At 36.5% G+C, this 22,337-nt stretch overlaps 1 protein-coding gene across 16 annotated transcripts in view; it reads right to left on the bottom strand.

The window, feature by feature from the left end:
• Window positions 1-22,337, bottom strand: part of DCDC1 (doublecortin domain containing 1) — a 514,242-nt gene that overhangs the window by 287,350 nt on the left and 204,555 nt on the right. For 14 of the 16 annotated variants that reach the window (XR_008511168.1, XR_008511169.1, XM_054524533.1 and 11 more), the window contains one exon: window positions 2,200-2,292. The exons of 1 other annotated variant lie outside the window; for it this stretch is intronic. Coding sequence is in view for 13 of the 15 variants with exons in the window: in XM_054524533.1 (XP_054380508.1) it covers window positions 2,200-2,292 (93 nt within the window). In the remaining 2 variants the exon portion in view is untranslated. Of the gene's footprint in view, window positions 1-2,199; window positions 2,293-7,247; window positions 9,843-22,337 lie in introns of those variants that run through there. One more of the 16 variants, XM_054524548.2, reaches the window with a different exon arrangement.

Raw genomic sequence — 22,337 nt, 5'->3', positions numbered from 1 at the left:
CAAAAAGTTAGAACTTACACATTCAGATTAATATAATCACTTTCCAAGTAATCACACAGAAATTATCTTCAGAGGCTATGGAATATATTTAGAAAGTATCAGATGTACACACACACGAACATACACATACATGAATATGTATTCTCCTCGCTGTGTATTTGATTTTTGAAGTAAGCAAAAGACTTTTTGAGCCAGAGCTGAAAAAGCAAATATATGACTAAATAAGGCATTGTGTAAGAAGTACACTGAAATATATAGTGCTAAAAAAAATAAAGATGATGATAACAAAGAAGAAACACCAAATAAACATAATTGCCATTAGATTTTCCAGAAAAGATAATTTTGATTTCCAATGTTGCTAACAAGGTAAGATTTAAAATTACGTATTTGCTATACTGATCATTTTCCAAGGCCACTTCAAGTTTTTAGTCATTGAAATTTTAATTTTGCATAAAATATCAAAAGGCAAAATAATTACAATGTTTAAAAGGAAAATAATCTGTCATTCTTTTACAATATTTTCTATTTAATCTCTGATGATAATTGGTATTGCTATAGATATTATTTTAATTATACTAATTAATCTAGAGAGACTTCTTTGCATTTCCCAAAGTTTCCAAGATAAATGGTAGATTCACTTTTAACTTACTGTGAAAATGTAATTAAATTCTCCAATTCTGGTAAAACATTTTTCAAACACACAGAGAATGATATTTTTTCAAATTTATAATTAACAACCTAGTCTTGTAACTTGTTAATATTCAGGAGAATGAGTCAGAACTATAATTTAAATCTGTGTAATTGCTATTTATTACATTTTAGAAATGGTTTAATTTTCCTTATGAAATATTATCTACTGAGATGGCTAATCGATTTTTACAATATAGTTTTTAATACCAGACAAGTGTGTCCCAAATACTAATGTGGTCTCCAATGTAAGAGTAGAATTTACACAGGAAAATTTGGTGCATGCTACCTGTTCATCTATTACAAAACACATGGTTAGTAAGGAAGATGAAATCATAATGATAAGACATACCAAAACCCTGAAGCTTGAATGCATTTATTTACCAAAATATCAAAAAAAATATGAAAAATTTATTTTTAAAGTATTCACATTATCTTATTTCTGAAGTTACTTTGGATTTTTACTGACAGTGGTACATAGAAATTAGAAAATTCACATTCTTTCCTTAGAAAGATTAAATGCTTCTGCACTCCAGGAAACGACATGAAAATCATTTTCCCCTTTTGTCTAACACCAATTTTGTATTATTTCATTTATGGACTATGCTGTCAACTTCACAGCATGAGCTTTGAAGAGAAGAAGGTTTGCTTTAATAATAATATTGTTCCTCATTACAATATTGCCTACAGAATCTTCTGATTAGCTCACTTAGGCTTAACATTTGTAAACTATAGTTTGCCCTTGATAAAAAAATAACTTTGTTAGTATTTCTAAAATTCAGAACAATAACTCTATTCTTAGAAAACCAGATGTAACAGCAAGATATAGTATTTATCAAAAATTCAAAAAATTTTTGTTTTTCCTATGTTGGTAGGTTTTATAACTTCCAGTTTCAAATTGCATGTAACAATTTACTAATTTAGAAAATTTATGAGAAAATATTCATGAAACTTTTTTCAGAAAATTATACTTTGATTTATTCTTTCAAGCATACAATTATTTTTCATGCTGTCTATATCAATAAAATGATACCCGGTTGTGATCACTTTGTTTCTATCATAAGTTGTTTTCAGTTAACAAGAGTTGATTTACTATAAGACTCAAAGTAAAATTTATCTTCGTTTTAAAATTAGTGTTCATTGCAGGTTTTTGTTTGTTTGTTTTTGTTTTGTTTTGTTTTGTTTGTTTTTTTACGGAGTCTCGCTGTTGCCCAGGCTGGAGTGCAGTGGCGCAATCTCTGCTCACTGCAACCTCTGCCTCCCGGGTTCAAGCAATTCTCCTGCCTCAGCCTCCTGAGTAGCTGGGATTACAGGTGCGTGCCACCATGCCCGGCTAATTTTTGTATTTTTAGTAGAGATGGGGTTTCACCATGTTGGTCAGGCTAGTCTCAAACTCCTGACATTGTGATCTGCCCACCTCGGCCTCCCAAAGTGCGGGGATTACAGGCGTAAGCCACTGTGCCTGGCCCTCATTGCAGTTTTAAAATACAGTTTACAAAGTTATTTCCTTACTTCTTCTTGTTCCTTATGGTGTTCTTTTGCTGTCATTGAAAGAATGACTTTTTCTGTAATTTTCTCCTTCTGTTCATTCATGACCAGGTTCAACTAGAAAAAATAAACAGCATGAAAGCAGGTATCTATTGACATCTAATAGCAACATTTATTCAAACACGTAGTTAAGCATAATCATGAATGTGATTTGATATTAATTTCGCTGACACTTACATGAAAATAAACTCTGAATTTCATTTTTATATTTAAAACATTTAACAAACTGAATCTTTTACTTTCAATCTTTTATTGTTTTCAGGATTACTAAAGAGGACTTACGGCAAGAGTGTCCTTAACTGCAGGTGTTAGACACTGATGAGTACTTTCTTAAAGCATTTCATTAAAATGGACACAGCAACTTTTTTAAAAAAATTAGGTTAATATTTCTATTAAATCCTTTCGTTATGCGTAGGGAGTAAATTGTTCGCTGTTATGTCAGGATAAGAAGTCGATGACATAAACCAAAAGTGTCAGTTCAACAGTCTAGAATGGTGCTAAATCATTTATAATACTTCATGACAAAGGATCATATATCTAAATACATAAACAGTTACTTTGAACCTCCTCCATTTACAAAGCTAGATAAAGGTCTTCTACTACTGCTGCCAACCCATGTGTTACAAAAAAATGAATGTGGCCCATTCTATATTTCTTTATAAATAATCCTTACAGAAACAAATGCTATTTTCATGCTAAACATGAAATTGTTATGTTTTATATGAAATTCTTATTTTCAAACAAAAATGATGTTAAACTCCCAAAATAATATTTGCTCAACAGACTGACATTAATAGAGAACAAGAGCCTAATAGAGAACGCTCTGAATTGGAATATTTAATAATTCTTTAGCAACGGACTTGCCATACCATATTTCCTTATTGAGGATTGGAGTAAAAATGAATAACGACCATGTTTTTACATTGTGTTTTGTTAGTGTTGTTATTTTAAGTAAGCTTTCTCAATTGTATGCCTGGAAAATCATGTTTGAGTGAACATAAATCTTTAATCCAAACCCTACCTGAAGACTTACTCCTATATTTGGCATAAAATAGAGGAAGGGAGGTTCAAAAATATGACCTCTTGAATCTAGATGTGCATATATACTAGAATAATAGTATTAAACTTGTAGACACTTCATCTGATGATATGAGACACAGCAAAGTATATCAGAGATTCTGTTTTGTTAGAGAGAAAAGGCCCAGAAATCTTTTGGTGATTCTGATGATCACCCTAGATAAGGAGTTGGGAAATGTTTCTTTAAAGGGCCAGATCGTAAATATTTTAGGCTTTGTGGGGGCAGTGGGAGAATACAATCTCTGCTGCAATTACTTGACTCTGCCACTGTAGCATGAAATAGACACTATATATATATATACACACACTATATATATATACACATATATACATATCTATTTCATGCTACAATGGCAGAGTCATGTATATATATGTATATGAGCATGACTATGCTTCAACAAAACTTTAAAAAACAATAATAACAACATGTGGCAGGCTGAATTTGGCCAACAAGCAGTGGTTGGCCAATCCCTGCCCTAGACTGAGAATCAGTGATAAACAGTTTTTGAAAAATCATTATGTGAAACTATTTCCAAGGGATATACAAAAAAGCCCTTAATACTAAGAAAACTTAAGTATCAAGCTCAACTTCCACACATGGAAGCCTAGGTGTGAACCATGGCACAACATATTGGTCTCAAGCGTCTGTTTATTTGATCAGGGGAGCTCTCATGTTGAGAGGAAACGGGTATAGAAGAGAGGGACTGGAGAATATTTACCAAGTTCATCTATGCTTTACAAAATTTATTTCCAAATGCAAAAACTTTCAGAACAGATCTTTCTTAAAGGGAAGCAAAACAAAACAAAAACACAGCCATGAAACTCTTTGGTGCCATAGCAGGTGAGGCCAATGCTAATGAGTTTTCAGGGCCGTGACATTTAGAACTGCTGCCAAGGAACTTTTTATTTAAAAGGTGGGAATTCTTTACCTTTGAAAGCACCACAGTTGGAAAAAAAATCACCTCCACTCTAAAATTCAACTACTAAAGAAGCACTAGCTAATCTACATAAAAGGGGGAAAACAGACCAATGCTACTGAAAAGCATCACAGCATAGTCCCAAAAGGGAAGTGCAGTAAGACGTTAAGAAATAAATGGTCACCAAAATATAAGGATACACACATGGGTCCTTTTCTAGAAATAGACAAGGCATTCCAAAAGATACATTTTAATGAAATCATTTAGAGGAAATCACTGAAAGTAAAAAGTCAAATTAAGAAAGGGCATTTTCAGCCTGAGGTATTAATAATATGCAGTGCTAACAGCATCTTTCCCTCAAATCCCATGACATGGTAACAACGGTAAGATTCTTCTCTCCTGTCACCTTTAATGAGAATATCCTGTTTCTTCATTAAAATAAAACTATATGCTTTCGATTTGCTGTTCTTATCTAAAATATATGAAATAACTTTTTGTCAATGGGTTTGATAATTCTGAGGTTGATTTTTCATGTGTTAAGAAGGGTAGAGATTTCAAAAATTAAAAATTGGAAACAGAAAGGTGGATAAAATTTGTAAATAACTGAAAAATCAAATCCCCACCATATAGGGGAGGAGGAAATCAAGTCACTTGGTTCTAAATATATCTTGTCCCTTTTAAATATAAGAAAGCATCTTCAAACAGTCATTGTGTGCATGAAAATCTAACAAGCTAAACAGGAAGGTTTCATTCATCATTTTTGTCGGGCCTTGCTGCTAAGATTTTTTAAACTTGTAACAAACATTAGCCATACATACTTAGGTTAAAGTTGGGTTCATTCAATACTAATGGGAACCAGAATAGAACAATCAAGAAACTAATCAAGAACAGTATCCAAAATGAAAGAAACAAGAAACATAATGGCTCTGTCAAAGAAAACTGAACAAAATTTTTTCAGGAAAATGGTCTGGTTAGACAAACAGAAGATAAAAAGGAATAAATTCACATTAAGCAGTTAGTTTAGAAACTAAGGGAAAAAATTCACAAAGGTGTACCTGAAGTAACAGATTCCAATGAAACAATTTCCATTGGTTGTTATCTTCCAAACTATATCAGTTTACTTAAAACTATTAATACTAAGGTTTCAGGCATTGTGCCCTCTCCAAAGCCCTAAGGGGTCATAGTTTAGTAATATATAGTTCTTTTTAAAACATGTAGCTCCTTGTGACCATAATTAAAAGTGCTCTTAATTCTGAGGAATTCTTCAAATGTTTGCTGGCTCAGGAAGCTCTCTTATGGACATCCTAGAGGGGAAAACGGACTCAAGACCTCCTGCTGGAGAAATACAGTCAGAACAGCAGTGATCCCTTCTTACGTGCATCACTCAGACTGATGGGTTTTCTTTTTAACTCTCCCCAAAATATTTTAAAGTGTGCTTAGAAAAATAACACAGATTGTGTAAAAATTTTAACAACATGTTAAGATCTTTAAAAATCTATTTTATAGGAGAAAAATACTATAGTAACTCTAGAGTTCAATTATTAATATCTTTAGAAAAGGTACAGTAATTTAACCAGCTAGTGTGTTGTGTCTATCTAATTCATATTGAAATTCCAGATAGGTACTAGCCAAAGGGGGAAAAGCCTTTTAGTCCAACCAAACTCTCATTGCTCTGAACTATAGTTCTGCATGTTGGTTTCTCTGTATTAAGAATAGCTAATGATTCAAATGTGAAGTATATGATATGTGTTATATAAAATGTGCTTAATGAATCAACATGACCCAACAAGAAAAGTGAATCTATTAATATAAAAAAATCCAAGGTTTTCATGAGATCAATAGATTAGTTGATCTATTAATAAATATTTGATCCATATTTTACATGCAGATCAATATAGGTAATACTGTTTTAGCAGAAACAACACGATAATCAGCCTTCATATATATTGACAAGTTTCCCAATGGTCTGCTAATATACAAAAGACTGGGACAAATTACTTATTTATATATACAAAACATGGTTATAAAGGCCAGCTGCAGGTATTTTTTTGGAAAGTGCATTTTAATAAGGTCCTATTCAGTTACAGAACAAATGGAGAAGAAGTAGTTTGCACTACAGAGTTTAGCGCGAGAGCTTTCTCTTTTTCTAACCACGAAATCAATCATTTGTCCAGACTGTGGGAGTCAGAGTTAGTTACTGAAAAGAGCTCCGTATATAAACAAGTCAATAACTCATTGTGTGTTATTGTCAAGCTGAAGAAGTTGGCTTTCAAAGAGCTGCCCCAGCTTCTCTCAGAATGAATGTCACTGTATTCAGGGACTGGGAGAGAGTCCTTTGTTTCTAGCCATTGCTGGCTGCCATTTATGTATGGGAACGGGAGGTGGCTGCTGGGAGAGTGGGGGAAGCCACTATTTGGTATATGGATGTCCAGAAAACTCTGAATTTGGTCAACCTAGTTAATTTGTATCTGGAAATGCATTACTGGAATTAAGAGTGGCCACACAAAAAATATTTGGTAAAAGAATTAAACAATAAATGAGTCTGTACCCTTTCAAATTGGACAGGACTGATATTTTTGGTTGCCTACCTGTCCACAAAAATGAATCCAAAATCCAGGCACTGGTTTGAAAAGTTCAGATGTATAAAATCAAACTGGTGGAAAGGTCAACATATCAAATAAATGCAATCTGTTCCTGCCATAAATAGTAAGGTTGATTCTTGAGACTATCAAATGGAGTTTTCAAAGGATGTGTGTGTGTGTGTATACACATATGCTTCTTTTATTTATCTGTATTACACATATAAGTTCATAAAGAAGGTATATTTTAGGATAACATAATTTCTTTAAAGAATGACTTTATGTGCTCAACATTTGTGATAAATTAAGGATATATTCCAACTATCTTTGACTTAAAATTAATTTAAATGTTTTTTAAATTCCTAAAATTAATAAGATATTATAATCTTATTTATTTGATCTTAATAATTGTTAAATACCTACTATTAATTCGGAATCAGACTAGGGACTATGAAGAAGCACAAGACTGGGTTTCAAGGTTTATAATTAAGCTGGGCAAGTTTAATAAATGGTCTTTTTTTGTCTTTTAGTCTCTAAAATTTTTACAAAAGCTTAGCTCTTGATTAAAATTGTAGTTGTGGGCAAGGAGGGAGTTGGGAACCTGAGCTGAACTAAATTGATCGCACTTTCCCTCATAATTTAGAAAATCACAGCATTAAATAATATGACCTGTTTCCACACGCAACAAACTACTAGACATTTTTCCAGATACAAATAGTTAACAGTAAAGTGCAATATGGTTAAGGAGACAATTAAAAAACAATAGGAAGTGAGAAACAATATATGACACAAGGCACATCATAATGGCCAAATGGACACATAAACAATACAATCTATAAGTAAGAAGGACAGAAATATTATTTAGAGATGGAGTGGCTGGAGATGGAGAAGCATAAATAATAGGTAGTATCTGGCTAGAAAAAGATGAGAAGTGGTAATATGGGGCATCATTAATAAGCAATATGTTTATTATTTTTAATTAATAATTAATTACATGATGAAACTAGTTCTAAGTAAAATGAGTGAAGTGGCTGGACATAGCTTTGGGAGAGGGAGGGGAGAAGACCAGCTGAACCTTGAGGAAGAAGCAGAGAGAAAGGGCATGGCTGATCCAATCAGCTAAAGTAGTAGAAGGAATGATTCATTCCTTTGGGAAGCAAAGGGCTAGATAGTTAGTGTGAATCCATACTTAATCTATTTCTGAACTTAAATATAAGTGGAGCATATGTGCCAAGAGCCCAGTCTTACAATGCAGGCAGAACTGAAGACTCAGTTCTCAGCTCTGCATTGGCTCAATTACATTCCCTCAAGCTATACATGCCTAACTCAGTGGCAATCTTAGAGATGCCTTTACTAAGTCCTGACCTAGCTCCTACTTTTAGTAATGCAATCTCACTTAAGTCCCTCTATAAAGAAATTCAAGAGTGCCACTTCTCATCTTGGGGAAGAGATAGAAACCTTTCATTTATAACTGGCTGTGAATTCTGGCTCTGCCATAAATTAGCTCTAAGACATTGAGCAATAGTGATGGTTAATGCAGCCCAAGCTTCCAAAGCCAGGGATTCCTCTCCTATCCTTGCTAATTCTTTGAATGACGCTACTTTGATCACAGCCTGTAGCTTCTTGAGGGCAGTTTAAGAGAGAAGGTATAAAAGAAACCATCATAATATTTGATAATCAGCAAACCAAAACATAACAACCATTTTAAAAGAGTATTATTTTAAAAGGGTTATAATTTGTCTAAAAGGACAAAAAAGGGAATTCTCCAAAACTTACTTAGCACTTAAAGAAACTTACTTACTTTTTTATTTTATTTTATTTTATTTTTTGAGACAGGGTCTTTCTTGCTCTGTTGTCCAGGCTAGAGTGCAGTGGTACAATCTTGGCTCACTGCAACCTCCGCCTCCCAGGTTAAAGTGATTCTCCTGCCTCAGCCTCCCTAGTAGCTGGGACTACAGGCACGTGCCACCATGCCTGGCTAATTTTTTTGTTTTTTTTTTTAGAGATGGGGTTTCACCATGTTGCTTAGGCTGGTATCAAACTCCTGAGCAGGTGATCCACCAGCCTCGGCTTCCCAAAGAGCTGGAATTGCAGGCATGAACCACTGTGCCCGGCCAAAGACTGTACAAATGTTTAAGGTCTGATATTCTTTGACAAATTTTCCACTACATAGTTGTAGCATTTATGTTTTCACTAGCTATAAATAAAAACATCAGTTTCCCTGTATTCACTAGTCCTTAAATCCACTAATCTTTATCATCCATCAAATTTTTTGACCGTTTGGTAAGTTAAAACACATCATCTCATTGTTTTAGTTTGAATTATTCTATTAGTAGTAATATTGAACTTTTTTGTATGTATTTTCTTTTGTTATATGTATTTTTTCTTTTATGTTGTATGTTTACTTTCTTTGCTCTTACTTTCCTTGGTTTTTACCTTTTTATGAATGATTTTAAAAATCTGTCTGAAAGTGCACTTCACATATTAAGCATATTAACTTATTGTCACATTGCAAATATTTTCTCAGTATATTGTTGCTTTTGATGTTATTAAAGTTCCTTTTTGAGGTATAGTTCCAGACATTCATTTCATTAATTCTATCCATATTAGACTTAGAAAGACCCGTTTCCTTTTTAGACTTTATGACTCCAGCTACATTACCTTCTATAACTTTTATTATTATATTTAAATATTTAAGTTACCAAAAGTGTGTGAAGTAAAAAAATGCCTCCAACATGTTCTTCTAAAGTGATAGTCAACAGTACCTATTTCATAATTCACTCTTTCCTAGTTGATTTGAAATTTGGGCCACAATCCCTATCTGAGCCCTTGATGCTCGATGTATTGTGGAAATTCAGATTTTTTTTGGATTTTAGAAAAGTAATGAACTACATATCTGTATGCATATGGTGAGAGGACGGAGCCAGACAGAGCTTCATGGATGAGGCTGGACCAATATTGGGCCACAAAGGATTGATGGGGTTTGTCTGGATGATGGAGTCCATACCAGATGGGCAGAGAGGCAGGAGAAATACTGGAAGATAGGAACGAGCGCGTTGAGGAAACCAGTCTGAAGAGATGTTTACTAGGTAATGACCGGAAGTAGCCTTATTGGAGCTGAAAGGTACGTCATGCCCAGCTTAAACGACATTCACACTCTGCTCTATAAGGGTGGTGGCCTATCTGGCTTATTTTTTCAGGATTCCGGAATTCTGAATGCAGTTCTCCAGTTCTTTGATTCAGATAATTACTTTAGTAGGTGAGAAATGCACAGAGAAAATGTGGTTCTTCTCTTTGGGTAGAGTAATGAGAAATTTGAGTGACGAAAAGTATGCAGGACTGGCCTCACTGAAGTGGCAGCGTGAGCAGAAAGAATACAGACAGCCTGGCAGACGTGATTCTCAGCTGAACTCTCAAGATGTTTTGGAGAATTCATAAACAACTTACGATGTTTTATTTGATACACTTGATTGTCCTTCTCAATTTGGTAAGTGCCAGCTTATTACCCTAAAGATGTGCAGTGTGGCTGCATTTTATTCCTCTCCTTTGTCTTATAAATCCTGTTTTGTCTTTGTTCCTTGGCTTAGTCTATCAATACATTACATCACATGCATGTATATAATTTGTGGCAAAATAACCAAATGACTGAGTTAGACACTAATATTACTTTCTTCCTGAGCTGTCACCCACTGGATAATGGGGGCAAAATAACTGAATGTCTAAATCAGTTTAAAGCTTAGTTTAATCCAGTCTTTTTTTTTTTTTTTTGAGAAGGAGTCTCGCTCTGTTGCCCAGACTAGAGTGCAGTGGCACAATATCGGCTCACTGCAACCTCCACCTCCCAGGTTCAAGGATTCTTTGACCTCAGCCTCCCGAGTAGCTAGGATTACCTGCTTGCACCACCATGCCTGGCTAATTTTTTTTTTTTTTTTTGTATTTTTAGTAGAGATGGGGTTTCACCATGTTGGCCAGGCTGGTCTTGAACTCCTGACCTCAGGTGATCTGCCCACTTTGGCCTCCCAAAGGGCTGGGAATATAGGTGTGAACCACCATGCCCAGCCCTAGTCATTTAAATAGCTATTTTAGGTCATGATTTCTCTCAGAAAGCCTCTCCTTTTCCCTGTTGGTTTACTTAAGGTGCAATATGGAAGAAGGGGTTGTGTGGCTTTCATATCCTCAAGGTGTTGGGGGGAAGGGGCCTCTGATGTTGTGCTGCCCTTTTGAATGTACACATTGGCACAGCAGCTGCTAGTCGATGGAAGGATGGCCCATGTTCACTTGGCTGCTGGATGCCCCACTGGCCTGCAGCGTGTGAACTTATGGCCCATTCTTTTGGCTCAGGCATTTTTTATGGTGGTGCTTCCTAGATGATCCAACCTAAACTTGACTTCCTGTGTTATTAGAAACTCCTTCTAACCTCCAGCTGAAACACCCACTTGACCTTGGCTTAACTGGTCTGTGACACTATCATCACCATAGAGCCATCTTTCCTTGACTATGCCAATATCCTGTGACAAACTTCCCAGCTTAACTCTCAGTTACTTCCACGACCTAGGACACATGAAAACCAAGCGTGGTTCAGAAAATGTCAGGCCTCCTTCCGCCTGCCTTTGATATGCCATCGTGTCGAGGTGGCTGTATCCTAGGTTGCTACAGAATAGCTTCTTCCTGTGTCTCAATATTAAGGGGAGTGGGGCAGAAGTCCCTTCTGCCTGAGCACTTGTTTTCATTTACCTGGTACTTGCCTTCCTCCCTAAGCCACATCCTGCAGAAGGAGCATTTAGGACTCACTCATCTGGCTGTTGGAGTTTTCTTCTCCCTTTTCTTAGACTTCTTCCTGTATTTCCTCTAGGACAGAAGGGGCTGAAATTTTATTTCTGTGTTGTTTCTTTCTTATTCCTCACTCCAGCAAAGGTTCAACAACAGACAGAGTCCTACTCTTAACTTTAAAGGGGGAAATTTGTGGGCTGAGCCTTCTAAGTTTAACTGTGTATATGCTAATTGGGAGGAGTAAAGGTTTTTCTTGAGAGGCAAATTCTCTCTCAAGGAAACAGCCTTCTTTGCAAGGATATTGTCTTGTTGCACAATTCCATTGAACACTCAGCAACAATATTATTGTGACAAGCTCTAGGGATGCCTGGGGGCTAGTTTTGGCAGCTTTGTACTTGCAAAGGCCTGAAAGAAAAGCACATTGATAATTTAAAAATCATTACACTGGTTATATTAACCATTATAATATATGAAGGACTTCTTTAAACTTGTGACATGATTAAGATATTTGAGTTGGATACCTTAGGTTCCAAGGAACAGATACTCGCTCAGATCTTCTAAATTCATGGGACACTTACTGTGAGGACATATGTGACATATCTATTAGGGCTGATGGGTTGCAATCAATGGGAGCTGATCCAGGCTAACTTACGCAAAACCAGAATTTAATAGGATGGCAGGTGGTAGCCCATGGAATTCAAGGGAAGGCCAAAGAAAGAGTCTGCAGAGAGTGGGAATCACTCCAGACATCTCGATCTAAGGAACAGTCTCTTTACAGTGCTGCTAATGGTACAGATTTTCTCTAATTCTTTATGCCTCTAAGTGGCTCCCTTCATGACTATCTCTTGAGAGAGGCTGATTGGCCTGGCTAGGTCACTGTGCTTGCAGAGCACAGTTCCTCCAAAACTCAGAGTGGTAGTGGAAGAAATGCAGTAGAGAGGCAGTTTGAGAGGGCAAGCTGAGTTCAGGTTAGGGCACATGGCATTCCTGATCATGGCAGAATATCTAAGCAAAAAGTTTATAATCTGGCTACTGAGTCAGGACTAATTTAGAACCATTTTCTTCACAGAATGTGTAAGAGCTAGAATTTATTATTACCAAAAAAAAAAAAAAAACAGCAACGGAAAAAGATCTTAAAAGCCATTTAAGGCCAGGCGCCGTGGCTCACACTTGTAATCCCAATAGTCTGGGAGGCCGAGGTGGGCGGATCACTTGAGCTCAGGAGTTCGAGACCAGCCTGGGCAACATGGCAAAACCCCATCTCTACCAAAAATACAAAAAACTAGCCGGGCATGGGATAATCGCTTGAGCCTGGAGGTGGAGGTTGCAGTGAGCCAAGACTGTACCACTGCACTCTAGCCTGGACAACAGAGCAAGAAACACCCTGTCTCAAAAAATAAACTAAAATAAATAAATAAATAAGTTTCTTTAAGTGCTAAGTAAGTTTTGGAGAATTCCCTTTTTGGTCCTTTTAGACAAAGTATAACCCTTTTAAAATAATACTCTTTTAAAATGGTTGTTATGCTTTGGTTTGCTGATTATCAAATATTATGATGGTTTCTTTTATACAGAGCAAGACTCCGTCTCAAAAAAAAAAAAAATGTTCACAGTCTCTTTGATCCAGAAATTCCACTTCTTTTTTTATTTCAATAGTTTTCAAGGTACGGGTGGTTTTCGGTTACATGGATAAGTTCTTTAGTGGTGATTTCTGAGATTTTGGTGCACCTGTCACCCGAGCAGTATACACTGTGCCCAATATGTAGTATTTTATCCCTCACCCCCTCCCAACTTCCCCCCAAGTCCCCAAAGGCCATTATATTACTCTTATGCCTTCGCATCCTCAAAGCTTAGCTCCCACTTATAAATGAGAACATATGATATTTATTTTTCCATTACTGAGTTACCTCACTTAGAATAATGGCCTCCAGCTCCATCCAAGTTGTTGCAAATGACATTATTTTATTCCTTTTTATGGCTGAGTAGTATTTTATGGTTTATATATACCACGTTTTCTTAATCCACTCATTGGTTGATGGGCACCTGCAAATTGTGCTGTTATAAACATGCATATGTGCATGTGGCTTTTTCTTACAATGACTTCTTTTCCTTTGGGTAAGTACCCAGTAGTAGTGAGAGGTGAAGCCAGCTGGACTTCCTGGGTCGAGTGGGCACTTGGAGAACTTTTCTGTCTAGCTAGAGGATAGTAAATGCACCAATCAGTGCTCTGTGTCTAGCTAAAGGATTGTAAACGCACCAATCAGCACTCTGTAAAATGGACCAATCAGCAGGATGTGGGCAGGGCCAAATAAGAGAATAAAAGCTGGCCACCCCAGCCAGCAGCAGCAACCCGCCCAGCAGTGGCAACCTGCTCGGGTCCCCTTCCACGCTGTGGAAGCTTTATTCTTTTGCTCTTCACAATTAATCTTGCTGCTGCTCACTCTTTGGGTCTGCACTAACTTTGTGAGCCATAACACTCACCATGAGGGTCTGTGGCTTCATTCCTGAAGTCGGCGAGACCATGAACCCACCGGGAGGAACAAACAACTCCAGACGCGCCACCTTTAAGAGCTGTATCACTCACTGCGAAGGTCTGCGGCTTCACTCCAGAAGTCAGCAAGACCACGAACCCACCCGAAGGAAGAAACTCTGGACAGCTCTGAACATTTGAAGGAACAAACTCCGGACACACCATCTTTAAGAGCTGTAACACTCGCCGCAAGGGTCCACAGCTTCATTCTTGAAGTCAGCAAGACCAAGAACCCACCCGAAGGAATAAATTCCAGACACAGTAGGATTGCTGGATCAAATGGTTGTTCTACTTTTAGTTCTTTAAGGAATCTCCATACTGTTTTCCACGGTGGGTGTACTAATTTACATTCCCACCAGCAATTTAAAAGTGTTGCCTTTTCACCACATCTACACTAACAGCTATCGTTTGTTGACTTTTTAATTATGGCCATTCTTCCAGAAGTAATGTGGCATCTCTCATTGTGGTTTTAATTTGCCAGAAATTCCACTTCTAAAAATTTGTCAACAGGAAATAACTATGAATATGCACCCAAAGATTGACTAAGAGGATGACAAAACATTGCTTGCAATAGTAAAAGGATTGCATGCTATGTAAATGTTCAAAAATAAGGGGATTAGTAAAATAAACCAGTAGGGTAGAATATCATCATCTATTTAAAATAATGCCATGAAATATTTAACAATGGGAAATAATGTCATTACATTAAATGAAAAATCAAGTCTCAAAAAGTAAATAAAATTTTAAATATGGATCAGTATATATAAAAAGGGCATACGCCAAAATATTGGGAATAGCTACTCAGAATGGTGAGGCCATGATGAGTAGGATAACCCTCTTTCTTTTTAATTTATATCAGCTTTACTCAACTAAATTTCCTACAATATCTATCTATCTATCTATCTATCTATCTTTCCATCTGTATAAAGAGAAAGAGATGCATTAATTTTGTAATAAGAAAGCCTCTTTTTAATACTCCTTTCCTTGTCACCCACCAATATATCTAATTTACTACTGTACTTATTTCTTATCATCTAATCTATGTCCACACTTTCTCCAACATAATTGCTTTTTCTCTTATTTCTTCTCTATTTTTAAAAGATCAAATATAATTCAAAAAAAGCCTAAAATTTATAAAAATAGACAAAAGGAGATAAACTATTATCACCTTTGCTTTTAAAATTGCCAACAGGCTACTAAACTTTTGTGAGAATCAAAAAAAGAAAGTAGTGTAAATTGTGTCAGGCAATGCAAGATTAATAAATTCTTATTTAAGAATTGCATTAAACTATATTTCCTGCTTCTTAAAAGTGAACGGAAATGAAAACAAAGATGAGTAAGAGAAAAGGGTGGGATACTCACTGCCTACTCTGTCACACTGTTCTGGGCACGGCGGATACACTGTATCATTCAGCTCTCAAAATAACTTCAGCACATTTGTGTAAATGATGCTTAAAGAAGTTAAGTAGCATGCTCATGAACACAAGGCAAAGAAAATTGAAAAACTAGGATTCAAATCCAGGCATGTCTAACTTCAGCCACTTATGATTTTTAATTTTGTCTTGGATACATCAGAAAATACGATAAAATGAAAAAATAGCTAGATAGTAACAAACTGGCAATTTTTTAATTCAAATTGAAGCATAAAATTATGAAAGCTCAGAGTCAAAAATCAGAATTCTATTATGATTTTTTATGACCTAATGAGAAAACAAATTACATTTGGAGCCTTTAATCTACGAGAATTCATTTTGGAAGATTATACAAAAAAGAAACTGGATAAAGATCCACTGGCTGTCTGCAATTATTAATGAAACTTACCTAACCTCTACTTCATCTCTAGGATTATCAAAAACAGCACCCAATGTCATTATTTTTTTGTACTGAAAATATCCACTAATCTATTCTAATACAATACAACAATTAATGAATACTCAGAGGTGCTATTAACAGTTTTGTATTTAATATTTTAGACATTTTCCTAGGCACATGTATAGAAATACAGGTACATGTAAAGTACATGATGTTATGTTTACAGAAACGGTATCACATCGCCATATTAGTTGACAGCTTGCTTATTTTGCATAGCAATGCATTCAAATGTTCCTTAAAAACATCTTAAGCAGACCTATAACTATCTAGTCACCTATAGTTATCGAAAGGTACAAAGGTCAAAAGGTACAAAGTTTCCATTAGAAGGTATAAGTTTTAGTGATCTATTGCACAGCATGGTGACCGTAGTTAATAATACGTTGTATATATTTCAAAATTTTAAATGTTCTCACCACAAAACAGTGATAATTATGTAGTAATGGACATGTTAATTCACTTGATGTAATCATTCCAAGATATGTGTGTGTGTCTCATAACATCACATCGTACCTCATAAATATAATTATTATTTGTCAATTAAAAATAAAATTAAATATGAATAATTTTCATTCAACCTGGTTCAATTTTTTCATTTCATGTCTAATTGAAAGCTCTCTCCTCATCACAGTGCAAATTAGACTTGCGACACAAGAAGTTTGGAATAGGGATAGAAGAACATTGTCTTTATTTTCATAATCCTTAACTCTGTCACTATTGGGGACGCATCATTTTTGCCTCCGCTCCTTTGGAGAGAACTTAGTCACATGGCCATTTCCAACTGTAAGTCAGGCTGGGAGATAGAGTATAGTTGTATTTCAAAAAAAGAAAGGAGTGATTCTAATGGAAAGCTAAAAGTCTCCACCACAGTGTTGCTCTATACAGGGTAAACATGTGACCTACTGTTCAAATCAGGAGTTGCTGAGAGTGAAATAATTAGGCAGAGATAACAAGTAAATTCTAGGAGCGTTTTGGGAAAATTCTCTTCCACTATTTCTCTGCTTACTAAAGTCCTCTAATCTCTTTGGGTCGCCTTTCCTGAGGCAGTCTGTCATCTACTTTGTGTCACCAAAACAGTGTATTCACAGCTCGAACACATCAGCTCACACATTTGTTGAAATTATTTACTGTCTTTCTACTTTCTACTGTCTTGTGGTGTGCCTACACCTCCACTTTGCACCTGTGGCCATCCAAGAGGCTACTGAGTCTTCCCATTTCATTTGGTCCTAGTCAAGAGACAACAATCATGGCAAACCATGCCACAATGGGGCGGGCTAATTGGCTCAGTCCTGACTAACCACAGAACGGCATAATTAGTTCAGGAATGAGCAAAATTGGAACACTCGGGAATCTTTCCATGGGCTTTAATGTGTGGGAACTGAGAGAAAGATGGTTTCTTTCTCCATCCAGTGGCCCAGCTGCCATTTATCTCTATATATTGTTGCCATAAGGGAATACAGACTCTAAAGTTTGGATATATTCTCAATACTGGGTCAAAAAATGTTTAAACCTTGAGCAGGCTAAACCATACATATACCTATATTTTGGATTTAGCTGGTTTTTGAGCTCTAATGGAAGACAAAAATCTGACAATGTCACTGTCCACTCCAAACCCCTCCGTGACTCCCTACTGCCTACAGCTTAAAAACCCAAGCTCTTTATCATGGCATTACTATCTGGCTTGTCCCTCCTCATCTGCCTCTTCTCCCATCCCCTTCCTTACAACTCTGACTTGCCCTTACGCTGTGTCACAGTTATTCTCATGTTATACAACTGTCTCAGGTCATCAACGCCCCTACATCCTGAAATTATGAGAGACTCTCAAAATCTACTCTTCAAACCCCCATCGCATTATCAAGCTCCTTCCCCACTCTGGGAATTCCCACTGTAATTACTTGTTATAACCATAAATTCTGTTGTGGGTTGTGGAGAATATAAGGATAAAAAGTAGATTACTGGCCAGTCACGGTGGCTTACGCGTGTAATCCCAGTATTTTGGGAGGCCGAGGCGGGCGGATCACTTGAGGTCAGGAGTTCCAGACCAGCCTGTCCAACATGGTGAAACCCCATCTCTACTAAAAATACAAAAATCAGCCGGGCGTGGTGGTGGGCGCCTGTAATCCCAGCTATTCGGAAGGCTGAGGCACAAGAATCATTTGAACCCAGGATGCAGAGGTTGCAGTATGCTGAGATTGTGCCACTGCACTCCAGCCTGGGTGATAGAGCCAGACTCAGTCTTAAAACACACACACACACACACACACACACACGCAGATTACCATAACTCTATGCTGTATGATTCACACAGTGTCATGCACACACACACACACTCACACCTGTGCCACTGTTCAAACTGTTGCTCTGCCTATAATAATATGGTTTGGCTCTGTGTCCACACCCAAATCCCGTGTTGAATTGTAATCACCAGTGTTGGGGGAGGGACCTGGTGGGAGGTGATCAGATCATGGGGGCAGATTTCTCCCTTGCTATTCTCACAATAGCGAGTGAGTTCTCACAAGATCTGGTTATTAAACAGTGTGTGGCACTTCCCCTCACTCTCTCTCTCCTGCTCCGGCATGTGAAGAAGGTGCCTGCTTCCCCTTCACCTTCCTCCATGATGGTAAGTTTCCTGAGGCCTCCCTGGCCATGCTTCTTCTACAGCCTATGGAACTGTGAGTCAATTAAACCTCTTTTCTTCATAAATTACCCAGTCTCAGGTAGTTATTTATAGCAGTATGAGAACAGACTAATACAAATGCTCTCCCTCAACTAACACTCACACATACACTCAGACTCTGCTCTGGTTTACCTCCAGGAAGCCTGCTCTGACTTCTCAGTCCTAGGCCCAGGAGCCCATCTTTGATACCCTCTACTGTGCTCCTATATTAATTATGCAGTGTGCTATCACAGCACTTATCACAGTGGTAAGTGGTGTCTCTTACATGTTGATCCCTTCTACCAGACTGAGCTCCTCTAAAGTAGGCTCTTAGTATGTATTCATCTCTACATCTCTCATGCCTAGCACAGAATAGATATTTAACAAATACCAGTTAACCTGAACAGAGCTGTAGTGAAAATTATGGCTGGGATATATAGAATTATTAAAAGAAATTCTGGAAAGCCCTGAAGTCTGGTGCAATATATAAATATAAATAAAGGAGGATAAAGAGTCCATTGTCTGAAGCCATCTTCATCATGCAAAGCTGGCCTTTTACAATATATAAGGTTAGAAAAGGCTGTAAAAGGGAACCCTGGCACTGGATTTCATTACTGGCTTCGTCCTCTCTGGAGCCCAAGTGTCCATTCCTGCTGTGAAAGGCTAATGTGGATGCATTACTATGCCCTACTATGTGGTTCTTCCCAGGTGTTCAGCCTTGTGTTCTGCCAGTTACCATTCTGACCAGAAGCATTTTTAGGCAAACGGACATTTATTGTATAAGCTTGTAACTAATATATAACCTCAGAAGATTTATTTTTACTTAGTTCTGACTTTCAGAACCCGATTTGGATTCTAAATTTTTACTGTCCCGCATTTCTAATCCTGTCCATTTTTCAAAAAAGCTAAAACTTTTGTTGTTCACAATGGTTTGAATTTGGATACTAAGGAGGACTAATTTACTTAGTCTGAAATGGATTCCATTTTGCTTCCAAAAAGTTTGACCTCTCCACTTTATCTAGAACCTAGATCCTTTGATATTTTCATGTTCAATATTTGAATTCATCATCATCATCCATCATTAGAGGAGAGATAATTTCTTGAGGACTTACTATGTGCCAGGCACTGTGCTGGTGCTGGCACTGTCTCACTTATCTTTAAGAAAGTCAAGTATGTTTGAGCTATTTGTCCCAAAACATGACCCATTTCTCAAGACACAAACTTTGAAATCTCCACAGAAAAAATAATCTCCTTCCTTTCAATTCTTTTTGTGTCACATGTACAGAATTTTGCATCATCAACATCATTCAAAAATATATATTGAATACTCATTATGTGTCAAGGTTAGGAAACAGTGGTTAACAAGCCAGACATTTCCTTCATGGAGCTTAACATCTTAGAAAGAAGGCAGACATAGGACAAGTAGGAGTAAGTATGACAAGCATAAAAAGAAGTGTGGAATTTGGAGGGAAACTACCCTAGGCTGGAGGCCACACCAGTAAATGCTCCCATGAGCCAGCAAGTTATGAAGCTAAAGGTGGGCAAGAGGTGACCACGTCGAGGTGGACAAGGGAAGAGCATTCTAGGCAGAGGAGACATTAGAGTCACCTCGTCCACAATATATCTCATACAGTATCTTCATCTTCAATATAACCCTAAAAAAATCATTATTGTCATTTTGCAGATGAGAAAAACTAAGACTCAGAGGTCAGACCAGTGAATAAGATTAGAACTCTTGCTGACTGGAACCTAAAACATTTCCAGTATGCTTAGCTCCTTCTCAAACTTGCCTTGCCCAGCCCATTTAGATCAGCAGTTGGCCAACTATTTCTGTAAAGAAACAGATAGTAAATACTTTTTAGGCTTTGCACACCAGAGGCAAAAACAAGTATAAAATATATGAACTTAAATAACAAGAGGGAAAAGAATTTCATGATGTGTTTTACAAAATTCAAAATCTAATTGAGTACAATATTTTGAAATACAGGTCTACTAATGAGAAGAATGTAATTCCTTTTAGGAGAATAATATTTCACTTAATTAGAGTTCAAAGCTAATGTTTCCTATCATCGAATCAATCACAAATATTCATCTGTGAAAACCATTCTAACTTTCTGATCATATCAAAACACGTGGCCAGTCAAATCTGGCCCCCAGGCTTAGCAACCCCTGAATTGGACTATAAACACTGAGATCAGTACTGAACAATAATTTAATGTGAGGCACACATGTAATTTTAAATTATCTAGTAGCTGCAGTAAAAAGAAACAGGTAAAATTTATTTTAGTAATATATTTTCTTTACCAAAAATGTAATTATTTATACATATAATTAATACAAAAAGTATTAATGGGCTATATTGCCATCTTTTTTCATACTAAATCTTTGAAGTCCAGTGTGAATTTTACATTTGCAACGTGTCTTCATTTGGACTAGACACATGTCAAGCATAGCCCAGGGACAGGTCTGTGTCAGTCTAGGCATGTAAAAATAAGAAAGGTAGAAAATATAAAATCTGTGTTCCACTGAAGAATGCAAATTCTGTTTAAAAATGATTTTAAAATGATAACTGCCACTCAGCTGCACAAAATGCTGTGTGAAAAAGTGAACCAATGTGTTGCCAGATGTTCCAGATTTTATGAGACATATTTCGTACTGCACATAGATGCTCAATAAATATTAAGACTTTCAAGTTAAAACAATAATGTTTGCAAATAAAATACTTCAAGAATATCACAGGAATGAAAGATGATAAAAATATATAAATAATCATATCCATATTTCCACCATCTTATAAAAATAAGTTTACCCACTTAGATTTTTCAATAGTATTTTAAAGAATAAAATTATTCAGCTAAATTATAAATAAATTAAATTATAAATAAAATTATTCAGTTAAAAGTGTTTTAACTGGCCAGGTGGGTGGCTCACATCTCTAATCCTGGCACTTTGGGAGGCCAAGCTGGGAGGATCGCTTAAAGCCAGGAGTTTGAGACCAGACTGGGCAACAAAGCAAGATTCCCTCTCCACAAAACATAAAAAATGAAAATTAAAAAATGAGCCGGGCATGGTAGGACTACACTTGTAGTCCTAGCTACTCTCGAGGCTGAAGTGGGAGGATCACTTGAGCCCGGGAGTTCAAGGTTACAGAGAAAGAGCAAGACCCTTTCTCAAAAAAAAAAGATATATATATATATATATATATATATATATATATATATATATACACACACACACATATATATACATACATATATATGGATAAATGAATAAAATATATATATATATGTGCAATGGAATATTATTCAGGCCTAAGGGAAGAAAATTCTGATATATGCTAAACATGGGTAAACCTTGAAGACATTATGCCAAGTGAAATAAGCCAAGCACAAAAGGACAAATATTGTGTGATTCAATTTACGAGTTATCTAGAGTAATCAAATTCCTAAAAAACAGGAAGCAGAATGGTGGTTGCCAGGGTTGAGGGCAGGGGCAAATGGAGGCTTAGAACTTAATGTACAGAGTTGCAGTTTGGAAAGGTGAAAACTGTCTAGAAATGCATGGCAATGATGGTGGTAGAACAATGTGAATATTCTTATGCCACAGAACTGATCGATTAAAAATGATTTAAAATGGTAAAGTTTATATTGTGGTATTTTACTACAATAAAAAAGTAGCTATAACATATGTTAATAAGAAAAACACTT

The sequence above is a fragment of the Pongo abelii genome, chromosome 9 (genome assembly GCF_028885655.2).
Source record: "Pongo abelii isolate AG06213 chromosome 9, NHGRI_mPonAbe1-v2.0_pri, whole genome shotgun sequence".
Lineage (NCBI taxonomy): Eukaryota > Metazoa > Chordata > Mammalia > Primates > Hominidae > Pongo > Pongo abelii.
This window is presented reverse-complemented; position numbering and strand designations above follow the sequence as displayed.